Here is a 19,725-nt window from a genome sequence, read left to right on the forward strand (position 1 = left end):
GCCACTGTAACAGATCATGACAAGTTGACTCAGGCCAATGACTGAAACGTTTTGGAGGAAGAATTATGCAACCAACAGGCTTTTTGCACCCAGATTTAGCAGATGCTTCCGGATCTCTGAATTGAAAGGCGGGGAGAAGGCACTTTCGCAGATCCTGCGGCTTTAAAGAGGTCATGCTGCTTCAGACGCACAGCAGACTGCTCCGCACTTTGCCCACGGACAGCAGATGAGAAGCCATTCACTGCACAAACAGGCAAGTACATATTTAAGAGCTTTCGGCATGGAAAAGGGGTGGAGCAAACTGTTAAGTGTCCTTGTTTAGATTTTATCTTTTCGAAGTGCTTCAAGGGAAAGAGTCCTGTAGGTACTACTGAAATGATCCCACTTTAAGCACACAAGACTATTCCCCCTCCCCAGCTCCATCGCATACAACACACCATCCTTTGTGCTGTGACAGTCTTTCTACTTTCTGGAAGAAATGGACTAAGTCAGCCTCTTTTTTCAGACCTCTGAGGGACATTAGGGAGAGGGAAGATATCCCCCACCCATCTGCTCATCTGAACTGTAAGCAGGGATCAGAGCCTCTTCTCTAACAAGACTTGATAAAGTAGCGGGTGCAGAAGAGGGGAAAGACCTGCCCGCTGCTGCTGTTCTCAGTAAGTACAGGAAGTTTTTTCATTTGTAGATCAAAATTCTTCTTCATCATGCCTTACGTACACCCACCGAAGCAAGACGCAAAACCGAAACTTAGGAGTAAAACCAAGCTGCCACCGGAAGCAAACAGTGGTTTTGTTCCTGCCCCTCTGCCCACCCAGCTCTCCGCTGTGGGGCACACCCAAGGAGCTCTGCCGGAATGATGATTTCTTTATATTTTGGAGGAGATTTGCCATAGAACAAGCTCTCCTACTTCCCCTCTCAGCACTTTCACTTCCTTGCAGTAAGACTTTGATGAAATCGTTTGGCTAACGCTCTATTTCGAAACAACGCTAAACCATTCCTGTCTGCCAGGCAACAAGATGACAGGCAAAGCGCTGAGGCTGTGAAAAAAAACCAGCCAGAAATTGTTCAAGCGTTTTTCTTTTTAGACTTACATCAGGGCAACATATTAATTAAAGATTAAAGCATTAGGACCATGCTAGGTGCTAGGTTAAGGAGCAATATGTAGTTTAGTAATAAACATTATTACGGTATGTACTGGTATATGCAACAAAATATCTGCATTGAAAGAACCCCCACAGACTCCAGGGCGGAAGCTCAGTGCCCTCAGACTGCTTGCTGCCTCCACAGCCCGCACAATGACCGGGAGTCCTACAGCAAAGGGGGACGAGTCCAAAGCAGCCTCCTTCGCAAGCCACAGCTCCTGCTCCTACCTCTCCAAATGCTTCCTTACACACCACCCTGTGAAAGCTACGTCCTTGTACTAACGCGGGCTTTTGGGGGTTATTATTGATTTTGAAAAGTTCTTAATAATTAAAGTAACAGGTATTTTGTTACAACCTTCTGCTTATATTTCACGTCATTTTGCTGAACTTGTCTTGCCTCTTTTCCTCAGGCACAAGGACACTTCACTTTGGTTAAAAAATCTACCCAGCTGCAGCAGAATGTTTAAAAAAGTCACCCAATCCATAGTAAATCAAATGGATCCAAAGGGAGACCTGGTCCCAGTTCACAGCATCTTAGACCACGAACATTTCAAACCCCTCTGTCTATTGAAAAGAAAAAGAAAAGCCATGTTCCACCCATCTCCCTGCTACAAACGGACATGCTACAGACTCGACGACGTGCTGCTGCCTGGAGATAAAAGCACAGGTAAAGCCCACATTTATCAATCTTAAATTCACAGTTTTCATAGACAAAAACATTTAGAGCATTTGTGCCTGAACTCTGCCACATTTCGTCTTCCTTGCGTGCACAACAGTTAATACTACTGAGTCTGTGTAATCACACTAACGCACCAAATTATTTCAGAGTCCCTCTTTCCCAGCGGAGGTGGTCAAGACTCCAGGCAATTTACAATCAAAAAAAGCGTCAGTGACAGAGTTGATGGTGGCCTGAGCCTTTCAGTTGACTCTGCAAGCGTAGGGCTGAAAGGAGCTGCCTCCTTGGCCAAAGAGTGGTCCATCAAGCTGGAGAAGAACAACATATTACTACCAAAACTTGAGGTGCTGAAAACAGAAAGGTAAGACGGACACAAAGGGAGAACGTGCCCGCTGGTCACAGAATCACAGAATCACAGAATCACAGAATAGTAGGGGTTGGAAGGGACCTCTGTGGGTCATCTAGTCCAACCCCCACCCCGTGCCAGGTAATGCAATGGTTTTTCAACAGCCCAACCCCAAGATTAAGACCCACGAGCATGCATTCTCCCTAACTACGCACACTTCTAGAGGACAGGAAAGAGGCGGTAACGATGCCTTACTCAGCTTCATAATGTTTATAGACTTCTCTGTAATTCAGAAAGCAGGAACACCTCACTGTGCAGTCAAGCCATCTTTTCTCGTGGTTTGTACCTGGAGAGGTGCACACAGCTCAGGACGGATCACCCATACGACCTGCCAGGCCACTGCCTTGCTGCCTTGCTCCCCCTCAGACATAGGAGGGGAACGCGTTGAGGACAGCAAGAATTGCAGCCCATTTTCTGCCACCTTTTTCCCCCAAGAAGTTCCTGACATTGTGATATTTATGTACTCATGTAACATGAGAAAGGACACAAGCATAAGGCTTCCGGCTCCAAGGTGACTATGGTACTTTTGGCGTAACTCACAGAAAAACAGCCAGGATATTGCATCCTTTCTCTCTTTTAGAAAAATAAATGCGAATCACTCCCTCATTCAACAACTACAGAAAGCACGACAAAATCTGTACGTGGTTCATGAAACAATAGAAACCTCAGAGGAGACCAGCTACACGGAGTCCACCGAGGCAGAGGGGAACTTCATGACCCAGTTTTACGCCAAGTTTTGTGTGAAGGTTTGATTTCTCTTTAGCCTCAGGAATTAGCCCTTCCCAAACATCTGCATGCCATCCAGGCCTAGTAACAGATTTTTTCCTTTGACCAGGGCACTAGGGAGAACAAACAAAGCATAACTATACCCAAGGGCTGCACTCTGGCGTTCAGGGCAATCCAGCTGGCCATTACAGACAGATCATGGGGTAAGTAACTTATAGACACTACCGACTGCTCCATTCAGGAAACAACGCAGAAGAGGAGAAACATTTTCTGCAGTATCATTCAGCCTCACGGCCACCCTTAGCTCATTTGCAACAACATGAATGGCGGAAATCATCTGGGAAAAGGCCGTATGTAGTGTGCAAGCTAAAGGAGCTACTGGGGAAAGAGAGGCAGTTTCGGGGGTGGAGGGGTGGTAAGTAAATGAAAGAGGGATACTGGAAGTCTCAGCTCTAAATTTCAGGGACTGCAGAGCTCCCGTTGGAAAACAGCACAGATGGCAGAGGTTTGTTTTGTTTTCTTTTCCTACTCGGAAGAAAAGAGCCAGGGAGAAAACAGGGTGGCTGACCCCTCAGTGGGAAGACTGGCGTACAAGATGCTTATGCTGGATAGGTAGAGAAAGAGCAGACCGAGATCCACACAACCTGCTGCAGGATTTTAGAGACCGCATTTGGCTTGCTTCCCCTGTGCTCTGTGCTTCCCACGCCTGCACGGATCTTGCTGAGTACAAGTTGTCATTTTAATTTACTTGCATTTTAACACACATCTTGGCCAATACAGACCCTAACGTAAGGCACATGACAGTAGGGAATGAGGTCTAGGAATAACGAGTTCTAAATGAACAGGCAGAAGACAGATGTGCTGGAGAAGAGTGCAAACACCAGCCTGACCTATGAGTGGCACGTGAGGTTTCAAACCTGGGACAGCAGGTTCAGCCTCAACAACAACACTGGTAAAAAAAAATTCCTATCCAGTCTAAACCAGCAAAGCTCTTTTTATGCTGTTGCAGGTCTTGACTATTTCCCAGAAGGACACAACAGACTGCTCGTATCTGATGGTAAGCAACGTATTTTACTACTTCCACTTGCACTACTTTTACCTCCTTTGGGCAAGATGGAATCTCTCAGGATGAACACAAACCACCAAAAGCGATGTGTTTACTGTAGAGTACTGCCTATTACCCGAGACGTGACAACTCTTCAAGTCAAAATGGCACATTTTTTTGAAAATATTAATAGAAATGATTCAAATTCTAAATTTAGTGATGTCGGGGAACTTCTTGTGGGATTGCCTAGTTTACACGTGACATTTCTGGACTCTTTCTGGTTTTCAGGTGTCTCGCAAGGAAAATTAGGGCTGCTGCAGGCAGAAGTTAAAAAGAATTGTGAAATTCTCCCCAAGTTGTCTTCCGATCTGTCCATCATACTTTTAAAAGCCTTCAAAGCTGTGATGAGAGACAGGACCCTCTTTCAAGAACTGAGCCAGAGAGTAAGCAAAGTTGTTCTTCTTGCCAGGATTTATAAATACAGAGACATGCAAGATCATACCTCTTGCCCCAGACGTCATCTCTCCGGTGCCACAACTATCAATCCAAAAACCCTTCATTCAGCACATCTGTCTGGTCTCCAGCACCATGCAGAGAAAGAAGGTGCTCAGGACAGAGTCAATCACTGAAACAGGTCTTGAATATAGCCTAGCAGATTTACCTGAAGGTATCAAACCATTTAAATTTCATATCCTGTCTTTAACTGGAGCCAGTGCGAATGCTAAAGCCTCAATTATAGCCGCACAAATAGCTTAAGGAGGGGAGAAACATGTTACATGACTGCTCATACACCTCTGTAGTTAGACTGCACGGGACGATCAGCAACCTCTGCTCTTAAATCCTGACATTTCTTTTTCTTATCTCCCTAGATGGAAGCAGCTCTTGATGAAACTGGTAGTTGGGAGCTGAAAACAGAAAGCCCAGATTTAAAAGACCTGTTGAGCACCTTACAGTATTCTTCAAGTCACATTCTCCTCCAGATGGCAGAAGCAATCACCTACACTCTTGACGCCTTAGATGGTAAGGCTGTCTGGCCATTTTAACAGAGAAATCCAGTAGCACCAGAACATATTAAGAGCATTCCTACCAACAAGACTAGCAGAACATAAAAAACTTTCAGAGTGAGAGAGCTGCAGAGGATTTACATAAAATCATTTCCTATATTGTGGGAATAAAGGTGGTTTATGCTGAGAGCACAGACCTGCCCGCAGCAGCTGCTGTTCAGCGACAGTTGGAGAGTCGCAGAGCCGCGACTGCCAGAAGCGTTGCACTGAATGACCACTCGGTCCAGGAACAGCGTGCACAAGGGGATCCCTGAAAAGAAGGCTTGAAGTCAGAATTAAAATGTGGGTAAAGATGGCAATATCATCCTACAGAAAGAGCAGTGCAAATTCCAGGGTTCTTTTCCCAAGGCTGCCACAAAAGACGGCTTGAAACTCCCCTCAACCCCCTTGGTCTCTGCACTCAATGTTACCATCATCTGTACCCAGAGCAACAGCCGTATTCATCTCACAGGGAGGCTGCTCTAATAATTTAGTTTAAAGCATCTGAAAATCTTGTGACCAAACAGGCACTCCCTGCAAGACAGTTGATGGTCACCCTTCACTTCTCCCCAGCTGTCTCCGAAACATCGGTGGGTTTTTTTGGTACAAACCTGTTTTAATTCTGCAGAGCTAACGGAGGATCAGCTGCTGTTACTGCTCGAGTCCTTGGAAGAGAAGATTGCGTCCCAACAGCTTAAGCTGGTGAGAGAACATACATCGCGCTCGGCTCAAAATGAAGGGGCGGCGGGGGGGATGTTATTTTAAGTAAAGCATCGTTTAGATGATGATATAGGTAGCAGTATCACGAACTAGATGATCTTTAAGGTCCCTTCCAACCCTTACCATTCTATGATTCTATGAAGAAGGGAAGGAAAAATCACTTCAAACTTGGCAGCGATCAAAATGCTCACTTTGAGAGAAATTGCCCCAAAATCTTAATACCCAAGATTTCTAACAATTGTTTGGCTGATAAACATTAAGTTGGACACAGCTTACTACCATTTTTCTTGAAACGGTAGTCAGAATTTTCTGGCTTTGGCTCCAGATTGAAAAGAAAAAAAAAAAAACCACAAAACCAAACTACAACTTCAATTTCTTGGACATAAATTCACAAGAAACTGGGAACTGAATACATGAGCATCATCATCTTTCAGAGTGAAAAGTCCCATATATATATGTGGATTATTTAGTGCACCTGTAAGATGGTAAAGCACCTCACAAGTCAGAGATCATTTACTTACTTAACAACTTCCACAGATGGGAGCACTAAAATGCTGATTTTGCCCTTTTTTGTTGTTGCTGCGAAGGTTGGGAGCATCTTGGAACATGACATAAGACAGGGGAAAGAGCATTTCAGCGTGGATGCCAGCTTGCTCTCCTTCTCACGAGAGAAGGAACAAAAAATAACCATTGCAATGGTCGAGATGAGTGGAGCGAAGCTCCAGATGGACGGATCTGGTGTCTGTACGGAAGAAGCCGTCTCGGCCATAGCAGCCCTGTATGTCTCTCTGTATGTCCTCAGCCTTCTGAGTAACTCAAATTAGGTTACATGTGTCCTCTCATTACGATGATTTACAGGGAATCACTTGATAACGTGTTTGAAAGTCTCTTACTGCAAGCCAGTTTCTTTCTCCAAACTTTACCCCTAGATAGGGGAGCCATTCCTTATCAATGCTCAGTGCTGCTCTTTGAAACGAGTGGAAAAACAAACTTAAGGCAAGAAAGCTCCTTATAGAAGCCAGAATCTAGACATCAAAATTGATTTTTCTTTCCCCTGCTATGAATGCGGAGTGCCCACTGAAAAATCCCCTAGCGCAAATACTCACAAGCCTGCCAGCTGCGCTTATGTGATCCTAGTTTTCCTAAAGCACGTTAGCACACAGCCACTCTCGCAAGCAATAAGGCAGCAAGGACTAAATCTGCAATACTTCACATACCCTGGTCACACCCGTGATTCAGGCGAGACTGAACAAGCTGCTAAACCTTAGGCAGCCGCGGGACCTCGGAACGCTGTAACGACACAGGCCTGGTCAAACGGCACCTCCAGCAGCCGATCGCACAGCCCACCAGCGGCAGCGAGGAATACACTGCAGCGCTTCAGAGTAAGGCCACAAATACTCTCATTACTGCTTTATAAATAAAGAGGATCATTTCTTACCGAGTAAGTGGATGCTCTTAAAGACAACTCTTTAATCCGCAGGTATTCTCAGTCACCCGGCGCTGCCTGCCTGCAGGCCCGGCTCCCCTCAGGCTCCCAGGGCGAGGCAGGGGCCCTCAGCAAGGGGCAGCGCTGCTCACCTCAGGGTCACCGATGGCTCTGGGGATGCCACCAGCACGAGGGGCCTGGCCACGCTGTGTACCAGCGATGAGGGAAGCCCGGCCCTGGTCCCAATCCCGGGGGGGGGGGAGGGGGGCAGAGGGGAAAGGACGGCGGCCGCCCCCGGGGCAAAGCCACGGCCTCGGGCCTCACACCTCGCCTCACCACGGCGGCTGAGGAGCGCCCGCGCATGCGCCGCCAAAAGGGCGGGAACAGCCCTGCGGCGGGCGGGAATACCCGAGAGCGCGGCGAAAACGCCCGAGCGCCCGCCGGAAACAGCCGAGAGCGCGGCGGAAACAGCCGAGCGGGAGCGGCCGAAGGAGCCGGCGGGCGTCGCGCTCGGCGCTCGACCACGCGGGTCTGGCGGCGGCTGCCGGCGCGGCTGGTCGGGCCTGGCGAGGCCTGGCGGCTCCCGGCGCGCCCCGCGGTTGTTGCAGTGTCACGGGCCCGGCGCGCCGGCCATGAAGCAGGAGGGCGCGTCCCGCCGCCGCGAGAAGGCCAAGGCCCCCCCCGAGGGGCCGCCGCCCGCCCCCCCCGACGTCGAGATGCAGGAGGAAGCGGCGGCGGCGGCGGCCGAGGCGGCCGGGGAGCGGCAGCCGCAGCGAGAGCTTGACGCTATCACGTTGGAGGGTGAGGGCGGGGGGGAAGGGGGGTGTCAGCTGGGGGGGGGGGGAAGAGGGAGCGGGGGCAGCTCGGGGGGGGCCGTGAGGGGTTCGGGGGGAGTGGGGCGTGCAGGGAGCGAGGTTTGGGAGATCCTGGGGGGGGGTCCTGGGGTGCAGGGAGCCCGGTTTGGGGGATTCTGGGGGTGGGGGAGCCCGGTTTAGGGGGTCCTGGGGGGGTGCAGGGAGCCCGGTTTAGAGGGATCCGGGGGGGGGGAGGGGGATGCAGGGAGTGAGGTTTGGGGGGTCCTGGGGTGCAGGGAGCCCCGTTTGGGGGGTCCGGGGGGCAGGGGGTGCAGGGAGCCCGGTTTGGGGTGTCCGGGGGGGGGTGTGTGTGCAGCGCGGGGGTGCCCGGGGGCGGGGGAGTCGGAGAATGGGAATGGGGGGGCACCGTGTGGAACAGGAGTTGGGGGGAGGGGCTGAGCGGGAGGGAGGGGGTTCGTTGGTGAGGGAACCCCTGGAGGATCCCCATGAGGGGCTGGGGGAGCTGCCGGGATGCTGGGGGGGGGGCCCCGAGGGGCTGCAGAGGCAGGAGGGGGGGGGACACACACCTGCACAGGGCTCTGCTCCAGCCCCTGCACACTGAGGCCCCGCAGCCGCGGTGCTGCCAGCGGACAGAGCCACCCAAGCAGCGGGACGGGCGCCTCGTACCCGGGGGGTCCCGGCGTCGCTCTGGGCGTCGTCCGGCAGAGGCCCCTGACGGGGCGTCCCTTGTGCCCCCCCAGACATCAAAGAGCACGTGAAGCAGCTGGAGAAGGCCGTGTCGGGGAAGGAGCCGCGCTACGTCCTGCGTGCCTTGCGGGCTCTGCCCTCCACCTCCCGCCGCCTCAACTCCAACGTGCTGCACAAAGCCGTCAGCGGCTTCTTCACCTCCAACAGCTCCACGCGGGATTTCCTGCTCGCCTTCCTGGAGGAGGTGCGGCGGCGCGGGGGGGAGAGGCCACCAGCTGCGGAGGGGACAGCAAGTTTGCTGACGACACCAAACTGGGAGGAGTGGTGGACACACCGGCAGGCTGTGCTGCCATCCAGCGTGACCTGGGCAGGCTGGAGAGTTGGGCAGAGGAACCTGATGAGGTTCCACAAGGGCAAGGGCAGGGTCCTGCCCCTGGGGAGGAACAACCCCAGGCACCAGTACAGGCTTGGGCGGCCCTGCTGGAGAGCAGCTCTGTGGAGAGGGACCTGGGTGTGCTGGGGGACGACAGGCTGACCATGAGCCAGCAGCGTGCCCTGGGTGCCAAGAAGGGCGATGGATCCTGGGGTGCATCAAGAGGAGTGTGGCCAGCAGGTTGAGGGAGGTTCTCCTCCCCCTCTGCTCTGCCCTGGTGAGGCCTCATCTGCAGTGCTGTGTCCAGTGCTGGGCTCCCCAGTTCAAGAAAGATGAGGAGCTACTGGAGAGAGTCCAGCGCAGGGCTATGAGGATGATGAGGGGACTGGAGCATCTCTCCTACGAGGAGAGGCTGAGGGAGCTGGGCTTGTTCAGCCTGGAGAAGAGAAGGCTGAGAGGGGACCTTCAAAATGCCTCTAAATATCTGCAGGGTGGGGGTCAGGAGGACGGGGCCAGACTCTTTCCAGTGGTGCCCAGCGACAGGACAAGGGGCAACGGGCACAAACTGAGGCAGAGAAAGCTCCAGCTGAACACGAGGAAGAACCTCTTCCTTCTGAGGGTGACGGAGCCCTGGCCCAGGCTGCCCAGGGAGGCTGGGGAGTCTCCTTCTCTGGAGATATTCCAGCCCCGCCTGGCTGCGGTGCTGTGCAGCCTGCTCTGGGTGACCCTGCTTGGGCAGGGGGTTGGGCTGGGTGACCCACAGAGGGCCCTTCCAGCCCGTGCCGTGCTGGGATTCTGTGATTCTGTTCCCGCACTGAGGGGCCTCTGGAGTGCGGCTGTGCGGGGCGGGAGGGCTTGGGGACGCTCGGGACGCGCAGCCCAGGAGCGCGGGTGGGACGAGGTGGGTCGCTGCGGCTCCCGGCAGCGATGGGCTGGCAGGGCCAGCAGCCCAGGCTGGCGCTCTCGTCGCAGCTCGAGCAGAGCTGTCCCCGGGGCCGGGGCTCCAGCGCGTCTCTCTCCCCGCAGTCCATGGACACGGAAGCAGAGCTGCAGTTTCGCCCGCGGACGGGGAAGGCGGCCTCAGCCCCTCTTTTGCCAGAAGTGGAGACCTACCTCCAGCTGCTCCTCGTCATCTACCTGATGAACAGCAAGCGCTACCCGGAGGTGAGGCTCCCCGCGCCGCCGCCTCGGAAGCCGAGCCCTTCGCGTGGAGCTCCCGCAGCGGGCAGGGTCTGCGGAGCCGCGGGGACCTGCCTGCGGCCCTGCGCTTTCCGCTTCAGCTCTGCTGCTCACCCTGGGGGGAGTGCAGTCTTCTTGGTTCTGAATTGAGTCGGTGGTCGTGATCTCCCCCTGCCGCCTTTACTTTGTTCCTAGTTACCCTAGGTCTTTGTTCCCTTCATGGTTCTTCGGCAGGTGTCCAGCTTTTGAGGCCACCTGGGCTGGATGTTCCCCTTTTATCTGTCTGTTAGCTCCTCTTCAAGGGCATAATTGTTAGTAAGGCATCCGTTGTTCATACAAAGTAGTCAGGCCTAAAATTAAACAATGTCACTACTACTGAAGAATTTCTGCCCTGTATCATGACAACCTAAGCTTTACTACGCCCTGAGTGTTTCTGCCCGATATCAGTGGTTCCGTTCCGGCTCAGCCCCTCCGCTCTCCCCGGGCAGCGGTTCCTCGGCTCTGACCTCCGTCCCCCTCCCGCAGGCTCAGAAAGTGTCGGACGACCTGATGCAGAAGATCAGCTCCCAAAACCGCCGCGCCCTCGACCTGGTGGTGGCAAAATGTTACTACTACCACTCCCGCATCTACGAGTTCCTGAATAAGCTCGACGTGGTCAGGAGGTAGGGTGGCTCCGGCGTGCGGGCTCGCCCCGAGCTCGGTCCCGCGCGCCCCGGGGAGCGGGGCTGCTGCTTTCCTCCTCCTCAGCACCCTCTCGCCCTTCCCCGCAGCTTCCTGCACGCCCGGCTGCGGACGGCCACGCTGCGCCACGACGCTGACGGGCAGGCCACGCTGCTGAACCTGCTGCTGAGGAACTATCTCCACTACAACCTCTACGACCAAGCGGAAAAGCTCGTCTCCAAGTCCGTGTTTCCCGAGCAGGCCAACAACAACGAGTGGGCTCGGTACCTCTACTACACAGGTGAGGCGCGGGGGGTCTGCGCCCGAGATCGGGGGCTCCACTTCCCCCGAGAACCCGTCCGGGCAGCTGGGGACGGGGCTTCCAGGCGGGATTTGAAGCCCCATCTGGGTGGCTGCAGCTGGGTTCTCAGCGGCTTTTCCAAACGCCTTGCGTGAACGCAGGGCGCATCAAGGCCATCCAGCTGGAGTACTCGGAGGCGCGGAGGACCATGACGAACGCCCTGCGGAAGGCACCGCAGCACACGGCCGTCGGCTTCAAGCAGACGGTGAGCGGGGACGGGCAGCCTGGGGGGTCCGGGTGCCCCCTGGGGCAGCTGCCTTGGGGTCGGGCCCCGCGGGGACTCAGGGTCTCGTTCTGCTCCAGGTGCACAAGCTGCTCATCGTGGTGGAGCTGCTGCTGGGGGAGATCCCGGACAGGCTCCAGTTCCGACAGCCCTCGCTCAAGCGGTCGCTCATGCCCTACTTCCTCCTGACCCAGGGTAGGACGGGCAGCTCCCGCCCGCGCTCGGTCCCTCGCCGGTGTCCTGGCGCAGCGTCCCCGCTCCGAGGGAGCCGGGGGCAGCGGGGGGTTCTCCCCTCTCTCCTCGGTGGGGCAGCCCCCGCAGACTCCGCTTTGGGAGGGGGTGGCAGGCCCGGGAGTCAGCCCTGCCTCGCCTTCCCCGCCACGCCCCGGCCCTCGCTGCTTCCCCGGTGAACACGCTCTCTCCTCCAGCCGTCAGGACCGGCAACCTGGCCAAGTTCAACCAAGTCCTCGATCAGTTTGGCGACAAGTTCCAGGCTGACGGCACCTACACCCTGATCATTCGCCTGAGGCACAACGTCATCAAGACGGGTAGGAGACGGCCGCTGTGGTGGTGGGGACGTGGCCGGGGCCGGGGGCTCGGCGGGCCCGGGGCTGCGTGGCCCGGGGGGCTTCACTCCTGTTCCTGCCCCGCAGGCGTCCGTATGATCAGCCTCTCCTATTCCCGCATCTCCCTGGCCGATATTGCCCAGAAGCTGCAGCTGGACAGTCCGGAGGACGCCGAGTTCATCGTCGCCAAGGTAGCTGCCGCTGCAGCCGTGTCCCTGCGGGTCCTGGGCTGCCCACAGCCCTCCTCCGCCCGGTCCCCGCAGCGTCCCGTCCCCTCCCGGTCGCTGGTCCTGGGTTGAGGCCCCTCCTGGGGCTGCTGGGGACCCTCAGGGCACCACGTCCCCTCTCTGCGCTGTGTCCTGAGCCCACCGCTCCTGTCGCAGCAGCCAGCTCCTCCCTCCACCCCCAACTGCTGCCCCAGCCCTCGGAGCCAGCGGGGGCCCTGACCGCCTGCCCTCGGGCTTGCAGGCCATTCGCGACGGCGTGATCGAGGCCAGCATTAACCACGAGAAGGGCTACGTCCAGTCGAAGGAAATGATCGACATCTACTCCACCCGGGAGCCGCAGCTGGCGTTCCACCAGCGCATCTCCTTCTGCCTCGACATCCACAACATGTCGGTGAAGGTGAGGGCGGCAGGGCCCGGCGGGAGGGGTCGGCGTGGCGGCCACGAGGCCTTTCCCAGCTCCCAGCTTCTCCTCTCCCTTCTTTTTTCCAGGCCATGAGGTTCCCACCCAAATCTTACAACAAGGACTTGGAATCGGCGGAGGTGAGAGCTTGGCTGGCTCCGCTGGTGCTGCAGCCCACCGCGCACCGAGGCCAGGGGGGGGGACAGGGATGCGGCTCCCCTCCCCCAGCTGCCCCCAGCCTCTGCCTTTGCCTTCCAGGAGCGGCGGGAACGTGAGCAGCAGGACCTGGAGTTCGCAAAGGAGATGGCAGAGGACGATGACGATGGTTTTCCGTGACCCTCGGGCCTGGCTGCACTTTTTATTTGTCCCTAGGGCAGACGCTGTCTGAGCGGAGCTCCCCCCCGCAGCCCCCGTCCCCCCTCTGCCTCCCTTTTATAGCTACCTGCATGTCTGTACTGGGGGAGGGGGACAGGGGGCCCCCCCAGGCCTGCAGCTGTGGCCCTGCTGTCCTGTCCCCCCCCCGCCCACGGCGGGAACCCCCTTCCCCAAGAAACAAACATTCTTCTACGTTCTCTTGTGGTCACGCTTGTTGCTGAGCCCCGCGGAGGCGCAGATGAGCCCGGGATGTGGGAGCTCCCAGGGAAGGGGGTCCAGGGGGGCCGGAGCACGGCTCCGCAGGGACCGCGGGTGCCCCCAGCTCACACAACAATAACGGGGTCAAACTTTGGTAAGCTTCAATGATGACTTTTAAAATAAAAGTTGGAAAAACACCAGCCTGGCCTGCTCCCGCCAGGGGTTTGTGATGTGACTGAGCGCCTGTGGGAGCTGTCACCCCCCCCACCCCCAGCTCTGTCCCAGAGACCCCTGGGGTGGTGCTGGGACCAGCCCTGGCAGTGCGGGGAGGGGGTCCTGGGGGCTACGGGAGCCATGGGCCAGCCCAGGGCTGAGCCAGGGGCCGCAGGTGCTCGACGGCAGGAGGACGGGCAGGGAGCACTGCGGCAGACGGCGTCGGCTGCGGCTCGTGGCTCCTCTTCCCACTCCCCCTGGGCCTTGCCAGACAGGGGCCAGGGGTCAGGGTGGGCCCTCCTTGTGCCCCCCCACAGACACCAGCCATGGGGACAGGGGCCACGTGGCCACCTCGGGTGGGTCCCGCCAGCATCTGGGACCAGCTGGGCTCCTCTGCTGGGGAAATCTGGGAATCTCCCGGCGCGCCCATGCCGGGCCGGCGGCCAAGGGCTGAGCGTCAAGTGTGGGGCTGCCCCAGAGCGATGGGCACAGCCTGTCCTGGCTCCGGGGCCACCCTGGGGTCCCTGGGGCAGGGCAGGGACGGCGAGAGCCCAGCCAGCGCCGGGGGGCTGCTGCGTCTGGCACTGGGACGCAGGGCCACCCCGGACGCGCTCGCTTCCTGGCCGGGAAGGGGCCGAGGGTGCCCTGGTCAGGCCCCACAGGGAGGAAGGGCGGCCACGCCACGAGGCAGAACCGCGGCAGGACGGTCCCTGGGGCCAGGTCCAGCAGCTCCAGCCCTGGGGGGGTGAGGGGGATTGTGCTGGGCCAGCTCTGCCACCCGCGCCCCACCACCCACAGGGTTTCAGGTCCGGCCACCACTTCCTTCCCTGGAAAGCTGACGGGGGCTTTGGGCCCCATCAGGCGCTGATTCATGTCCCCCCACCCCAATTCCTGAAAGCACTGACCTGCTGAGACAGCAGCTCCGTGCCGGGGAACGGGGCGATGCTGCAGGCGCTCAGGCTCCCGCTCCGGAAGGGCCCTGGCTTCTCTCGGCTCTGGGGATGGCAAAGGCAGCGTTGGGGCGAGGGGTTTTTCCCAGGAAAACCCATGAACAGGCTCCGCTGCCAAGGTCCTTTCACACGGCCTGAGCGCAGAACACGCAGTGCTGCCTGGTCCTGGGAAGGGAAGTCATCATTAGGTTTCAGAGTTAACACCTGCCTCATGCCCAGCAAGGCCCTGGGTGGTTCCTTTCCCCAGCGAGAGGTGGGAGCAGCTCCCAGGGCTCGGGGCTGACTCTGCTGGCTGCGCCCTGCCGGGTGCGCACCCCGTCCCGGTGTGCCCCGAGATCTGCGGCGTGCGAGGGCAGGGCTCCCTGTCCCCACCCCCACCCTGCGGCCTGCAGGGGGGCAGCGATGGGACCCAGGCCCAGGCAGGAGGGCGGTGGCTGGAGCGGGTGTTTCCCGTGCCCGTGCCAGGCAGGAGACGGCCCAGCTGGCACCGGCCCAGAGGATCGGCCGGGGAGGACTTGCGGGAACCGGCACGAGCCAGAATTCCCACACCAGCGCGATGGGGCCACGGCGGGGCAGGGAGCAGCGGGCCCCGCTCCCGGGGCTGCACTGGCTGCCGCTTCCCTGAAGGGCTGACAGGGACAGCCCCACGCCGGGGGGGGGGGGTCAGGCATGACACGGCCGAGCGCTCGGCGCGGCACACGGGGACACTGAGCATGGCCAGCGGGGCAGGACCGAGCCCGAGGTGCCAAGACCCTGTGCGGATGCCTGGCGGGGGTCTCACCTCGGCCGCCTCCGCGTGGTCCCCCCACCGTGAAGGTCACAGCGCCGGTGCCCGCCCTGACACCGGGGCCCGGGCAGCTGGCGATGGCCACACGGGCTGGAGACGGTGACGATCCCGGAGCCTGTGGGAGCCACCATCCCCTCGCCCGGTGACCTGCGAGCGACCTGGTGGCTCTGGGCACTGGCCAAGCCGGCCCGCGAGCGCTGGGGTTGGGTTAATGAGTCACCCAGCCACCGCCGGCACCGTCCCAGCCCCCGGCACCTGCCCCATGCCAGGGCTCGCCGGGCGCCCGCCGCGGGCACCGCTGCCCACCGGCTCCGGGAAAGCCCCGCGGGTGGGCAGCGAGGTGCGGGCAGCGGCTGGGAGCTCCCAGCTCCCGGGCTTTGCGTGTGGTGATTAAGACAATGAAGCAATCGTCACTGTTGCCACATCGGTGTGAATCCCCGCGGCCCGCTATAAATGCCCTGATCGATGAGGCCGCGCAGAGCCGGGGCAGGAGCGCGCCGTGCCGGGCTGGGCCGCGCTCGCAGAGAGCAGCAGACGCGGAGCCGGGCACCATGCGCTCCCTCAGCCGTGAGTACCCGCAGCCCCGGCACCCACCGCCCCCCCAGCACCCCTAAAACCCACCCTACCTGCAGCACCCGCTGCACCCCGGCAGCCCCGGCTTCGTGCGGCTGGTGGGACGCTCGCAGCGCCCGGTTGCACTCCCACTTTTTGGGGGGGGGGGGGGGGGGTGTCTCTGCCTCGCTGCCCCGTCCCCAGGGGGCTGCTGGCTGCGGAGCCCGGACCCCGGCACTGGGCTGGGGATGGGGGGGTCCCGGGTGGGCGCTGAGCCGCTGTGCCCGCAGGGCTGCTGGCGCTGCTGGGCGCGCTGCTGTGGGCGCCATGGCGGGCGCTGGACGGGGCACCGCTGGCCGAGCTCTCGGGGGACCAGGACTTCCAGCTCTTCCTGCAGAAGAACCTGGAGTTCACCCGCAAGATCAAGGGGGACGTGGCCGCTCTGCAGCGCGCCGTGGTGAGTCCCGGGTGCCGCGGCCGGGGGGGACGGCGGGCGCGGGCGCTGCGGGGTCGCAGATAAGGTGACCTTCCCCTCCCCGGCCTTATCGGCACCGCGAGGCCGGGAGCCAGCGGTGTCCCCTGCGTCCCAGACTCCCGCCACGCCACTCGGCCCCGGGGTCCTGGGGCACCCGTGAGGGCTGTGACCGCGCTCGGCCGCTCTGCTCCCTCGGGGACGCGTGGGGACCCCCTCCCCGGGACACTCACCCTTTGCTCGTGCCCCGTCCCCATCTCAGCGGGCGGCAGGTCCACCCCATCCCCTCCCTCCCATGGGCTTGGCCAAGGGGGTCCCGCAGCCCAGGTTTGGGGTGTCAGGGGGCAGTGGGGTCCTCCAGCCACCCTGACCCCGTCCCCCCCTACCGCAGTGCGACGCCTTCCAGCTGTGCAAGGAGGAAGAGCTGCTGCTGGTGCGGCAGGACCTGGGCATCGCCCAGGCGCCGCTGGAGCAGTGCCACGGCCGCAGCTTCCACGCGGTGAGTGCAGGCAGCCCATCGCTGCCACGAGCTGCCTGGTCTCAGCCCATCGCTGCCACGAGCTGCCCGGTCTCAGCCCCGCCGGCCTCGCTGCTGCTCGGGGCAGCCTGAAGCCCACCGTGGCTCGGGACGCGGTGGCCGTGCCCCGCTGACCGCGCCGTGCCCGCTCGCAGGAGGCCTGCTTCGGCCAGCTCCGCGACGGGCTCCACGCCTACCACGGCTCCCTCGCCGCGGTCCGGGAGCTGCTGCCCGGGCACGCCGACCTGGTGGAGACCCTGCAGCTGGACGCCGCCAACCTCTCCTGCAACATCCAGCAGCAGGTGAGGGGGCTCGGGGGCCGGGACGGGGGTCTGCATCCCGGGGGGACGGTGTGGGGACGGCGGGGCCCCAGCTCCGCGGGCAGTGCCGGGACGCTGCCGCGCTGTCTCGGGGCGCGGAGCTGACGCCTCCGCCCCTGCCCGGCTGCAGATGGAGGACCTGGGCCTGGCGACGGTGACGTACCCCGCGGAGGGCCGCGGCCCCCTCCCCGCCTTCTCCTCCCGCTTCCAGCACCAGGTCGGCGGCTTCTTCATCCTGGCCAACTTCCAGCGGTTCCTGGAGACGGCGTACCGGGCGCTGCGGCACCTCGCCCGCCTCTGACCCCCGGCCCCGCACCACCGCACCCTATTTATTGATCTCTGGGCCGGAGCGACCTCCCCCGGGACCGCCCGGCTTTTCCGCTTTTTTAATATTTATCGCTATTTAATATTTATCCGGCCGGGGGTGCTCCCTGGCCCGTCGGTCCCCGAGCAGGGCGGCCGGCCCTGCGGTGGCATCCGCGCACGGGTAGCTGCGCGAGGCATCACCCTTGTTTAATATTTAAACACAAGCGTATCTCTGCTATGCGGGTGGGGAGCTGGGCTGAGCCCCCGCAGCTGCGGCTCTGCTCCGCCGTGCCCAGCCCAGCTGCTGCCGGCGCCCTGCGTGCCTCAGTTTCCCCATGCGGGTACCCCGGCAGCATCCCACCCGGCCAAGGGGAAACCGCCTTCGGCTGAAGCTGCTTCAGAGCAGCATCTCCCCGCCCGGGCTGCAGCCTGCAGGGAGAGACCCGAGGGGTGTTATTTCTATTAGCTACACTTACATTAATTAATATTTATTAGCCATTAGGTGAGAGGGAGGGAGGGGGGATGGAGGGGCCGAGGGGTGCGGCGGCTGCCCAGGACGGGGCTTCTCCAGGGGAGCCCCAGCACCTTCAGGGCTGCGGCTCTGCCAGCGCCTGGCCCTGCCGAACTCGGCGTATTTATTGCAATTTAACTTATTGCGGCCAGCTCCGGGGCGGGGGGGCCGCTCTGCGGTGCCGCAGCGAGCGGGGCCCCCCGGCACCCCGGGCCTGGCCGCCCCGAGCCCGGCACAGCCACGAGCCAGCTCCCACCAGCCCACGCAGCCGGATTTGTGCGTTGGAAATTTCCCCGGCGGCGGCTGGCGAGCGCTGTGGTTTGCGCTGTATTTATTGCCACAGCTGGGTGAGCCCCAGAGAAACACAGGCTATTTTTTTATACACGATAAAAATGGAAATAAACTCTATTTTTGCTCCAGAGTCCGGGCTGTCTGCCTTTCCTGCCGTCTCTGCCTGCGGGCGGGGGACACTGCGTGGCCAGGGCGCGGGGACACGGGGACACAGAGACGGGGCACGGGGGAACAGGCTCGTTCGGGGCCGGCCTGTGGACGCTGGCATCGGCTCGGCGGTGCCCGACCGCGGTGGAAACCACCACCCCCGGCCCTCCGGCCCCACGGCACAAGCTCCCCGGGGCCGGGCAGCGCCCGTGGGGCAGCCGGGGGCGGCTGCCGGGGGTGGCAGCTTCCTCCCGCGCCCCGCAGCGCCGCTTGGGCAAGAGCCGATTCCTAGAAAGCGCCGGAGCCTGCCCACGCCGGCAGCGCCGAGCCGAGCGCGGCAGCCCGGGAGCGGCACCGGCACCGGCACCATGCCGGGACCCACCGGCCACGGCGTGGGGGTCACCGCCGCCCCGGCAGCGCAGAGCATCCCTGTCCCGCGCGGGGACCACCGGGAGGGCGAGCACCGGTGTGATGAGCGCTCAGGGCTCTGCGGGCGCTGCGGTCGGGGGCAGTGGGGGGGGGGTCGGGGCAGGGGGGGCCCAGCCACCCCGCTTTCGCTGCTGCCCCAAGGGGAGCGGGCCCTGGAGCTGCCCGGGGAGGCACCTGGAGCCCTCCCGGAGCCGCCACGGTGGCACAGGGCTTCCAGCGGCGAGGAAGGCAGCGTGGACGGACAAACGGACGCAACTGAGTGAAACCGGCAGAGCCAGGAGACCCGGGCGTCTCCCCCCGCCCCGACAAGCCCCCACGGCCATCCCTGGCTGGCCCATGGCCTCCCCCCGCTCCCCCCTGGCCTTTGGCCACCCCGGGTGGTCCCTGCGCTCCCAGGCTGGCCCCCAGCCCCACTGCCCCCCCCCAGCCCCACGCTCGTGTCCGTGGCCAGCAGCAGCCCCACACTGTGACGGAGCCGCACGCCGGTGGGGGCCGGGGGGTCCCTGCTCCGGCGTTCCCCCTCTTTCCCAGCCCGGGGAAGGGGCAGGGGCGAGGCTGGAGCCCCGCTGCTGCCCACCGCCCCATCCCGGCCCACCGCCGCCATGGCTCCCGGCCTTGTTTGGCCGCAGACCCTGCCCGCCGCGGCTGCCGGGAGAGCGAGCGGCGAGAGCCATCGCTCCTTCCTCTCCCGGCTCATCAGCGCTTACAGGAAACCCCTTCTCGCGCTCCAGCCCTTTCCCGGAAGGCGAAGCGCCGGGCCCCAGCGCCGAGCACGGGGCTGCCACCGGCAAATATTGACAGAGGTGCAGGGCCAAGAGCGCCGGGTCCTGCTCTTTGCTCCGAGCTAACGGTAAAGAGCCGCCCCGGGGCGAGCGGGCGCTGCCGCCGGCCAGGGCAGAGGCGCGGGGCAGGCCGGTGCCAGCTCACGCAGGGCTTGCGCCCGAGCCAGGTCCAGCGGGGAGCAGCCCCGGCACCGAGCCCC

The 19,725-nt window shown here is 60.9% G+C and overlaps 4 protein-coding genes across 4 annotated transcripts; 3 read left to right on the top strand and 1 right to left on the bottom strand.

The window, feature by feature from the left end:
- The first annotated feature begins 181 nt into the window (after window positions 1-181).
- GSDMA (gasdermin A) lies at window positions 182-7,197 on the top strand. The gene is made up of 11 exons (XM_009935374.2): window positions 182-253; window positions 506-656; window positions 1,553-1,809; window positions 1,969-2,179; window positions 2,805-2,970; window positions 3,060-3,153; window positions 3,960-4,007; window positions 4,284-4,438; window positions 4,865-5,015; window positions 5,667-5,740; window positions 6,346-7,197. The coding sequence occupies exons 3-11, from the start codon at window positions 1,602-1,604 to the stop codon at window positions 6,580-6,582; spliced, it is 1,344 nt and encodes a 447-aa protein (XP_009933676.2). The 5' UTR covers window positions 182-253; window positions 506-656; window positions 1,553-1,601; the 3' UTR covers window positions 6,583-7,197.
- A 570-nt stretch (window positions 7,198-7,767) lies between these two features.
- Window positions 7,768-13,448, top strand: PSMD3 (proteasome 26S subunit, non-ATPase 3). The gene is made up of 12 exons (XM_075443759.1): window positions 7,768-7,985; window positions 8,740-8,930; window positions 10,086-10,223; window positions 10,764-10,900; window positions 11,009-11,199; window positions 11,361-11,464; window positions 11,563-11,677; window positions 11,911-12,030; window positions 12,136-12,239; window positions 12,517-12,672; window positions 12,765-12,815; window positions 12,934-13,448. Exons 1-12 carry the CDS (start codon window positions 7,817-7,819, stop codon window positions 13,009-13,011), a joined length of 1,554 nt encoding a protein of 517 aa, XP_075299874.1. The 5' UTR covers window positions 7,768-7,816; the 3' UTR covers window positions 13,012-13,448.
- LOC142364201 (uncharacterized) lies at window positions 13,448-15,751 on the bottom strand. The gene is made up of 4 exons (XM_075443336.1): window positions 15,495-15,751; window positions 15,193-15,395; window positions 14,367-14,576; window positions 13,448-14,198 (listed from the first exon to the last, which is right to left on the bottom strand). Exons 1-4 carry the CDS (start codon window positions 15,749-15,751, stop codon window positions 13,747-13,749), a joined length of 1,122 nt encoding a protein of 373 aa, XP_075299451.1. The 3' UTR covers window positions 13,448-13,746.
- On the top strand, window positions 15,725-17,861 carry CSF3 (colony stimulating factor 3). Its single transcript, XM_075443771.1, has 5 exons — window positions 15,725-15,765; window positions 16,041-16,207; window positions 16,614-16,721; window positions 16,895-17,041; window positions 17,190-17,861. Exons 1-5 carry the CDS (start codon window positions 15,750-15,752, stop codon window positions 17,358-17,360), a joined length of 609 nt encoding a protein of 202 aa, XP_075299886.1. The 5' UTR covers window positions 15,725-15,749; the 3' UTR covers window positions 17,361-17,861.
- The last annotated feature ends 1,864 nt before the right edge of the window (window positions 17,862-19,725 follow it).

This window comes from Opisthocomus hoazin, chromosome 26 (assembly GCF_030867145.1).
Source record: "Opisthocomus hoazin isolate bOpiHoa1 chromosome 26, bOpiHoa1.hap1, whole genome shotgun sequence".
In the NCBI taxonomy this organism is placed as follows: Eukaryota; Metazoa; Chordata; class Aves; order Opisthocomiformes; family Opisthocomidae; genus Opisthocomus; species Opisthocomus hoazin.